This window comes from Suricata suricatta, chromosome 11 (genome assembly GCF_006229205.1).
Source record: "Suricata suricatta isolate VVHF042 chromosome 11, meerkat_22Aug2017_6uvM2_HiC, whole genome shotgun sequence".
In the NCBI taxonomy this organism is placed as follows: domain Eukaryota; kingdom Metazoa; phylum Chordata; class Mammalia; order Carnivora; family Herpestidae; genus Suricata; species Suricata suricatta.
In genome coordinates, this window is record NC_043710.1 from 4,474,797 (window position 1) to 4,484,307 (window position 9,511).

The following is a 9,511-nucleotide window of genomic DNA, read 5'->3' on the forward strand; positions in this document are numbered from 1 at the left end:
GAGGGGGTGCGAGGATCGGGAGCGCGGCCGTGTCCCCGGCGGGGGTGAGGTGCAGCCCCCGGGACGGGCCGTTGGGGGTGGGGGCGGCGCCGGGGTCCCGGGAGGGAGGGGGTGCGACGCGACCCCCCGGGGCCCCGGCGCGGGTGCGAGCGCGGTGCGTGCCCCGCAGCTGGACGAGCTGGTGGGCGCGTACCCCAACTACAACGAGGAAGAGGAGGAGCGCCGCTACTACCGCCGCAAGCGGCTCGGCGTGCTCAAGAACGTCCTGGCGGCCAGCGCGGGCGGCATGCTCACCTACGGCGTCTACCTGGGTAGGCGGCGCGCCGCACCCCGGGCTCCCGCGCCGGCCCCGCGGCCTCCCTCCCATGCCCGGTCAGGGAAAGAGAAACCTTAGGGGCCAGCTGGCTTCCCTTCCTCTTTCACTTCCTCATCTGCGCGCTCGCAGCCGCAGCTGTGCCCCCTCTTACCCCCCCCCAACGGAGGTGGGGGCAGGTGCAAGGCTCTGGATTTCCAGCCAGAACCTTCGGGAGTGTGTGGCCAGGGTCTGGGCGCCCTGGGCACGTCTGCTGCCTTCCAGATCAGGAGCGCTGGACGTGGGAGGGGGCGAAGGGGGAACAGGGGACAGGGGTGGGGGAGGAGAGTCTGGATTCAAGTGGCCGACTCTGCCCCTGGCTGTCAGGACGCTTGGCCCCGCCTGGGCATCCCTCTCTGTCCTCATGGGCATTAGAATCGGGGACTCCTTTGGTGACTGGTGCTCCTTTCAAGCTTGTGCGCGGCCTCTATTCCGTTGCCGCGGGAGTTAGGCAGGCTGCCCTCTGTGCCCGCCCCCTGTCCCCAGGCCTCCTGCAGATGCAGCTGATTCTGCACTATGACGAGACGTACCGCGAGGTGAAGTACGGCAACATGGGGCTCCCCGACATCGACAACAAGATGCTGATGGGCATCAACGTGACGCCCATCGCTGCTCTGCTCTACACGCCTGTGCTCATCAGGTGCGAGGCTGCTGTCCCCAGCAGGGCTGGACTGCCACTCAGATACTGCAGGGTGCAAGGGCTCTTGGCCCATGGGGTGGCCCGCTGCCCCGGTGTTCTTGGGGATGGGGAGTTGGGGAGGGGTCTTGCCTACCTGGAGGGCTGAGAGGGAAGGGAAGGACCCAGATTTAGGGAAGGAAGCAGGAGCTTGACCCCAGGGCACATTTCCCACAACAGAAATTCATGCCTGCCCCTTCTCAGCTTGCCCGTGCCCCATGTGGCATTGTCTTTGTGCCCTCCTCCATGGTTTGGAGCTACAGGGACCTTTCCAAGATCAGGGCTTCCGGATCTCTGGAGAGGATCTGCTCAGCCCTAAGGCCCAGCACCAAGCCCAGCCTGATCAGCTCTGTGGCCATTGTTAAGGGACATTTCCAGCAGGTGCCCCGGAAGGTCCACCCTGGACCCGAGCCTTGGAAGCATCTGGTCCAGCCTCCTGGCCAGTGCCAAACTCCCCTCCACATGCACCCTCCCCACCAGGAGGTGGGTCTCTGCTCAGCTGAGACCCAGAGACTAGCAGACAAATTAGATGGGTTTTAGTTCCTCTATCTTAAAAAAAAAAAAAAGAAGAAGAAGAAGACCAAAACCAACCAAACAAGAAACAAACAAAAAACCTGAAGCCCCCAAAAATTCCCAACGCCTTTAACATCATTGTACAAAGACCATTAGGGTCATAACCAAAACCAGAAAGAAGAAAACGCTCCCAAGCCCTTTAGTGAATTAGCTAACTTTGTTGTCCCGGCAGCATGCAGGGTAGCGTTTACCTCCTTGTCATTAGAGCGTGTGCCAAGTTCACGTTCGCTTGCTGTCTTGTCACTACACATATTTTGACATGCTCCTCTGTCTTCACACTGAGGACTCTGTGATGGCAGCATCCTCTGCAGAGATGGGGGCACCCAACTGTGGCTCCGAGCTGGACATTCAGCGCCCCCTCCTCTTTTTCAGGTTCACGTCATGCTTGTAGCTTTTTCCTTCTTAAAATAAAAAAAAAAATACATTTCTCGCGGTATCTCTAGCAGATCAGGGCACATGAAAGGCGTTACGGCTCTGAAAACACACCTCTGCTAACAGCGACAGCTAACTCTGGTTTTATTTCCAATGTCCTGGGCACTTTGTGAGCGCTGCCTCAGTCCCTACGATCCCAGGCAGGTGCTCCAACAGCCATGGAGAAACGGAGACGTTCAGCAGCTTGCCCGGGTCCTCCAGGTAGCACCTGGCAAGCTGAAAGTTTGACTCGTCCATGCCCAACTTGCCCCTTGCCCAAACCATCAGGCTGATTTCCTAGAGGGCTGTGCCAATCTGCGTGACCTCAGCTGCGTGCAACATTTCTTAAGCCACAGCCTCACCAGCAATGAGTGCTAATATATTTATTTTTTGCTCATTGACTCCATCAGAATGTGACTTCCCCACCCCAATCCCCGCCCCCAGTAGATCAGACTGGGCTGTCTATCTATTTATTATATGGCAAAATAAGGATGCTGAAAGAACCGGAGCCCTGTAATAGAAAAAGTAATTGTATCGGAAAATTAGAGTCATAGGGCTTTGAGCTTCCTGGAAACCAAGGCAAGGAAAGGAGGAACTCAAAAACGCCCCAATGCTACTGGTCGTGGTTTTTAGCCTGATTAGCCTCCGTGCCGCGAGCGGGCCCTTATCCTGTCAGTGGCCAACCGCCCTTAAGCACGGTGTGGCATTTTCTGACCTCTGACTTCTCTCTGGTCCTAAGTTTCGTCGACCCCAGTTTGACTTGTGTCTCTGGGCCCTGAAGCCACAGCACATGAGCTTGGACAGAGAAGGGGAATTTGCGAGTGAGCCCAGAACACAAATGAGGGCTGGGTGCGCACACCCCGGCATCGCCTCCCATCCTTGCAGTGGCCATGAGAGGCTTGTGGCTTAGGCTCCGTGCCCCTCCCCCCCAAGCTGTGGAAACTGAAGTGTGGGGACACAGAGCTGGCCTGAGACCACCCACAAGTCCTTGTCCCCGCTACTCTTGTCCCAAGGCCAGGGATTGCTCCCCACCTCACACGGCCTCATGAGCTGGGCCCCAGATCTGTGGCCACTCTGATTTCCGGCCACAGTGGTCTGGGCAGGCTCGTGGTGCCAGCATCCCTCCTACTGCCCACAGGTTTTTTGGCACCAAGTGGATGATGTTCCTGGCCGTGGGCATCTACGCCCTCTTTGTGTCCACCAACTACTGGGAGCGCTACTACACGCTAGTGCCCTCAGCTGTGGCCCTGGGCATGGCCATCGTGCCTCTCTGGGCCTCCATGGGCAACTACATCACCAGGTGAGCCCGGTGGGCAGCCGGGCTGGAGGCTGGAGACCTGGCTGTGTCTCTGCTGCACTGCCAACCTCAGCTGGGGGAGCTCTTTCTGCCTTTTGGGTCTCAGTTTCCCCATCCAGGAGACATAGCCCGTAGCTCTGGGTGCAGGAAGCAGAGACCTCTGGTGGAGGTTGGACTGGGGGAAGCCTTCTCTCCTTTGTGGTCCAGGATGGCTCAGAAGTACTACGAGTACTCCCATTATAAGGAGCAGGATGATCAGGGCCCCCAGAAGCGCCTGCCGCGGGGCTCCCATGCGCCGTATCTCCTGGTCTTCCAAGCCATCTTCTATAGCTTCTTTCATGTGAGTGCCACATCCGGGGCCCTGGGGGAGGGGGTCCCAAGCCCAGAGCCCACACGTCGCAGCCCATCTCACAGTCTTTCCAGCCCTCCAGTCCCACTGCCCTTTCCTGAGCCAACCTCTGCTTACTTACCTCTAGTGATGGACCTCCTCCTCTCCTTGTGGAGGAGAAAGTCCTCCTGCATGGGGCACTCCCTGCCGCCCTCAGGCCGCCCCCAGAGCTGGGAGGGCTCCTGTTCTGCCAAGGCTGTGCCCAGACCCCTTTCAGATCATACCTGTGCCCCCTGTCTGGTTCTGAGCCCAGCCCAAGCTGCCCTCCTGCCCACAGCTGAGCTTCGCCTGTGCCCAGCTGCCCATGATCTACTTCCTGAACCACTACCTGTATGACCTGAACCACACACTCTACAGCGTGCAGAGCTGCGGTCAGTCTTCGTGGGGCGGGATTCCCAGGCCTGTTAACATCCCCCACTGGGTCATCCAGCTGACACTGGGCTCTTGAGAGTCCCTAGAGAGGATGCCCTGGCCCACAGGTCCAGGGCTGAGAGCCTGGGGCCCACAGCTCTCATGGGCAAGGCAAAGGACCCCATAGGCCTGTGCAGTTAGGACATCTGACCCAGCCTGGTGGGGACAGGGTGCATCAGGGAGGGCTGCCTGGAGGAAATGCCATCTGGGCTGAGGCTTCTGGGGGATGTCTCTCAGGGCCACACATACCCTCAGAGCTCAATCACTGCAGGTGAGTGTATGGAGTTGAATGTATGGGTGAATGTATACCCTCCAGGCACTAGGGCAGGAAGGGGGGCAAGGTGCTCCTCTCCTTGCAGCCCCTCCAGCCCCAGTGGCCCTCTCCTCCAGACTGCTCCCCAAATGAACCTTCCCTTTGCAAGCACTGCCCTCGCCCGCCACCTCTAACCCTCCCTTGCACCCTCCCTCCTTGCTCCATTTCTTTGTGGTTGAGTTGACCGTGTGCTCTGCTCCCTGTGTCCCACCCGCCTCGCTTCAGGTACTAACAGCCAGGGCATCCTCAGTGGCTTCAACAAGACGGTTCTGAAGACGTTACCGCGGAGTCGAAACCTCATTGTGGTGGAGAGCGTGCTCATGGCGGTGGCCTTCGTAGCCATGCTGCTGGTGCGGCCCGGGATGGGGTGGGGCGGAGTCCATAAAGTCTGGGGACTGAGACAGAGAGAAACGGGTGCAATCTGGGCACGTTGCTGGCAGGCAGATTGGACAAGGCCCTGGTCTGAGTTGGGAGCCAGGTCTGAATCCTGGGGAGGAGGCCTGAACCTAGGAGCCTGGCTAAGAGGCTCAGCAATGAACCTGGAGTTGGAATTACAGAGAACCAGGAAACGGGGACCAAGCCTGGTCTGGGGTGGCGCTGGAGAGAGTCCTACACGACTGGGCTGGAGTCCGAACCAGAGAGGTAGAACTAAGGTGTTGGGGGCGTGGCTTGGGCGTGCCTTCTTCCTGGAGGCGGGGCTGGGAAGCAAGGCCGAAGTCTCTGGGTGAATCTGGGGACAGTACCCGAGGCGGAGAGGCGGGGCTTAGGTCTGTGGGTGTGTCTGTGGGCGGGCCTGGTCTGGGAGGCGGAGCCAACGTCTGCGGGTGTGTCTGGGAGCGGGGTCCGAGGCTGGGAGGTGGGCCAAAGTCTGTGGGTGTGTCTATGGGCGGGGCCCGTGGCTGGGAGGCGGGACTGAGATCTGTAGTGAGTCTGAGAGCAGGGCCCAGGGTTGAGAAGCAGCTTTGAAGTCTATGGCTGTGTTTAGGTGCCGGACCCGGGAGGAGGGGCCGAGGTCTTTGGGTGTGTCTGGGGGCGGGGCCCAGGGGTGTGGCCAAGGTCTTCTAGAGGCGTCTGGGGGCGGGGCCCGGAGCTGGGAGGCGGGGCTGAGGTCTGTGGGTGGGTCTAGGGGGCGGGCCTAAGACCTGGGTGCCTGGCGGCCCGCCCCCTTAGCCCTTGGGTCCGCAGGTTCTGGGCCTGTGCGGCGCCGCCTACCGGCCGACTGAGGAGATCGACCTGCGCAGCGTGGGCTGGGGCAACATCTTCCAGCTGCCCTTCAAGCACGTGCGCGACTTCCGCCTGCGGCACCTTGTGCCCTTCTTTATCTACAGCGGCTTCGAGGTGCTCTTTGCCTGCACTGGTCTCGCTCTGGCAAGTACAGCCTGCATGGCTTTGTCAGATAAAATACAGAGCCTCAGGTTCAATTTGTATTTTGGCCAAAGGACAAATACGTTTGGAATACATGTATAAGTATGCATAGGTGCGTCCCAGATACCCCCTCTCCCTCTTTCGTCCCTTACTTCCGCCATTCCCTCACTGCCTTAGGCACATTATTTTAACCTTTCTGGGCCTCAATTTCCGTATTTCTGAAGTGATTCTAATAACAATGCTTGCTCCCTGAGGTGTTACATGCTTGAGCTAGGATAATGCCCATAAAACGTGTAGTTCCATGCGGGGTACAGCCTTGGTATTTGAGGACACTGTTCAAGCCTTTTCCCCTGTCGGTGCCCTCAGAAGCTTCCCGTGAACCTCAGCGGGCGTTAGCCCTGACCTGGTCCAGAGCGAGCAGGGTGCGGCCTGAAGGCCTCAACTGGGGAGGGCCAGAGCCTGGGCCAACTGACTTCTGACACTGTCTTGTTCCCCCAGGGCTATGGTGTGTGTTCGGTGGGGCTGGAGCGCCTGGCCTACCTTCTCGTGGCTTATAGCCTGGGTGCCTCCGCCGCCTCCGTCCTAGGCCTGCTGGGGCTGTGGCTGCCGCGCGCAGTGCCTCTGCTGGTTGGGGCTGGAGTGCACCTGCTACTCACCCTCAGCCTCTTCTTCTGGGCCCCCACACCGCGGGCCCTGCAACACATTTGGATGCTCTACCTAGCAGCTGTCCTCTGGGGTGTGGGCAGTGCCCTCAATAAGACGGGGCTCAGCAGTGAGTACAACCATGGGCACTGGGATGGCTGGGCAGGGGACCCTGTGACTACATCCGGGTGGTTGAGGAGGAACACAGACATCTCAGGGACAGACATGGGGTCCCGTGGATACACTGGGGGTCTATAATGGTGGAGGTAGGTGAGGATCCCTGTGGATACTCCCAGGAGTGGGAGGAAGTTCCAAGGGCTGTGGGGACAGATGGGGAAGGCTGTGGACACACCAGGGACAGGTACGGGAGTTGCATGTCATGGACATCCTGTTGACACCCCAGGGTGGGCTTGGGGCCCTGTGGACACTGTGGGGGGTTTAGGATGAGATCTCATGGCTACATGGGCACCCCTGAGGGACAGTGTGGAAAACCACACTTGGGATACTTCGCTTTCCTACCAGAAGACAGGGCCCACCCTGACGCTGGGAGCAGGTTGCCAGTCCATGCTCTAGGGAGCATGGGAAGCAGCAGGTGGCCCTGTGCACACTCCAGGGAGCAGGTGCACATGTGACCTTTTTAAGGAGAAGAGCTGGGCAGCGTCCGGGCCTTGAGTCTGGGCTGCTGGGGTGGGGGCCCTGGGGAGTGGAGCTCTGTTTGCAGAAAATGGTGGTGGTGGGGAGTCAGAGTTCAGCTGTGTGATGCTCTCTGCCCACAGGTGGGCATATGTCCACGTCATGCCCAGGCCACACAGGTGCAGTCATTTGCGTCTTCTACATCAGCCTCTGCTGTGATGGGCTAGTGCTGTTAGCGGTTTTGAACTGAGGGTGTGAGGTGACAGAGGTCATGCCTGCTGTAGGCAGGGCAGGGGCTGGCTCAGGTGACCCCTGCACCTTCCCTCAGAGAGTCAGGCATCTGCATCTGTCATAGGGCATGGAGCCCCGCATTCTGGGCCGCACTGTCCTGGTTACTGCTCTGAGGCCACCGGATCTGGGTAGCATCCAGCCTGGGTACCCTGGGCCCCGTGATATGTCTGGATTTGGACCCGGTCCTGGCCTCCCCTTCTGCCTGCCCAGTTCTGCTTCCTGACTCCTCCCTATGACCCCTGGGGGCTCCCTGTCCCTCCACGGAGCAGCCCCGAAGGGAGCAGTCACACTGCCGGGCCTTCGGGCAGGGACATTAATGTCCTGAGTGGCAGGTGAGGGTACGCTGTGCTAGGTGCTGTGTGGGCTTTCTCACATTAAAACCTCAGACGCAACATATAATATGGATCATTTCGTTTTATAAACTGGCCATGGGGAGTTCACTTACCCTGCGTCGCCCCTTAGAGCTGACATCTGAATCCTCCTTTCTGTACCAATTCCACTTCACGGTCCTGAGAGTAAAATCCTAGTCTCCTGACTCCCTGTCTGGCGGTCCTTCTTCCCAGCCCAGGGAGGCTCCCTTGGAAGATAAGTTCAAACCTCCCAACTTCAGGTGTGATTTGCAGAAAGCTTGTTGCTACAAGCAGTGTGCCCTCCCTGAGCCCGGGGCGAGGCCAAACAGCCTCCGACGGCCTGGCATTATGCATCTGAGGACCTCAGGCATATAGAGCCTTCCGCTTTTGAGACCACACATATGCTCCAGAGTGAGGCCCACACTGTACCCCCAGCAAAGGTCACCTGTTCCCGCCTCTGCTCAGCTCCCCAGGCAGCGTAATGATGGGGGCTTCCACCAGGGGGCAGGCCAGGACCAGCTCACAAAGGCTTTCTGGGTGCTCCAAGGCCAAGGGCTGAGACCAACACAATGCTGGCTGGGGCGGGGGGCAGGTTACAGGTGGGAGATCAGGCATTCTGGTCCCTGTTGACCCCTTTCCCCTTCCTGCCCTCCCGCAGCACTCTTGGGAATCCTATACGAGGACAAGGAAAGGCAAGACTTCATCTTCACCATCTACCACTGGTGGCAGGCGGTGGCCATCTTCACCGTGTACCTGGGCTCAAGCCTGCCCATGAAGGTGAGCCTGGGCGGGGCGGGGGGTGGGGGGCGGCGAGGCAGTCTCTACAGGCCAGCCACCAGGCAACAGGCACTTTCTGAGTGCCCACCTGAGCCTCACAGCCCCAACCGGCACTAGTCCCCAGGGGCCAGGTCAAGCCCACTGCGTGGTTCCGAACCCAGTACCCACTTACTGCCTCACCTCCCATGGTCCTCAGTTTACCTGTCTCTGAAGGGGTTCACGGTTTTCTCTTTCCTCGTGCCTTCATCCGTGACACCGGTGGCTAGTTTGGTGACCTGTCCACCAGGTGTCAGCTCTGAGCTGGGTGTGGGGGGCCTTTCCGCCTTCCTGGCCTGCGGGGAGCAGGGTTCCTGGTGCTCTGGGCGTGGGGGGCCTTTCCGCCTTCCTGGCCTGCGGGGAGCAGGGTTCCTGGTGCTCTGGGCGCGGGGGGCCTTTCCGCCTTCCTGGCCTGCGGGGGGCAGGGTTCCTGGTGCTCTGCGCCCACCTACTGGTGGGTCAGCTTCTCTGATCTAGACCCAACATCTGGAAAAAAATGAAATAGAATAGATGAGAGCAGGAATATGCTGCTTAGATGTGTGTACGGACCGGGATGAGGGGGAATCCGTTTGGCTGTGGGTTACAGCCGGAAACGTCTGAGAGGCATTTCTTACAGTCCCTTCACATAAGGGACCCAAGGGACCTAAGCCCCAGGGAAGGGCCGAGCCGGGCTCCGAGCCTCGCCCGCGGCAGGGTGCTCGGGAATCTAAAGGTGGCTTGGAAAGAGGAGCAGTTGCGCAGCGCGATGCGGGTCGCGAGCGCGCTGTCCCTCAAGGGGCTAAGCGGGGAAAGCGCGGGGGCGGTGGCCGCGGGTCCCCAGCATCCCTCTTTGTGCGCACAGGCTAAGCTGGCCGTGCTGCTGCTGACGCTGGTGGCGGCCACAGCGTCGTACCTGTGGATGGAGCAGAAGCTGCGGCGGGGGGTGGTCCCGCGCCAGCCCCGCATCCCGCGGCCCCAGCACAAGGTGCGCGGCTACCGATACCTGGAGGAGGACAA

The 9,511-nt window shown here is 59.8% G+C and overlaps 1 protein-coding gene across 1 annotated transcript in view; it reads left to right on the plus strand.

The window, feature by feature from the left end:
- Positions 1–9,509, plus strand: part of UNC93B1 (unc-93 homolog B1, TLR signaling regulator) — a gene marked incomplete at its 3' end in the record, with an annotated part of 15,871 nt that extends 6,362 nt beyond the window's left edge. Inside the window, exons 2-11 of the mRNA XM_029957369.1 lie at positions 4–311; positions 839–992; positions 3,151–3,312; positions 3,517–3,649; positions 3,975–4,068; positions 4,647–4,771; positions 5,607–5,789; positions 6,285–6,558; positions 8,361–8,479; positions 9,357–9,509. Coding sequence (XP_029813229.1) covers positions 4–311; positions 839–992; positions 3,151–3,312; positions 3,517–3,649; positions 3,975–4,068; positions 4,647–4,771; positions 5,607–5,789; positions 6,285–6,558; positions 8,361–8,479; positions 9,357–9,509 — 1,705 coding nt within the window. The remainder of the gene's footprint in view (positions 1–3; positions 312–838; positions 993–3,150; positions 3,313–3,516; positions 3,650–3,974; positions 4,069–4,646; positions 4,772–5,606; positions 5,790–6,284; positions 6,559–8,360; positions 8,480–9,356) is intronic.
- Positions 9,510–9,511: the final 2 nt, after the last annotated feature.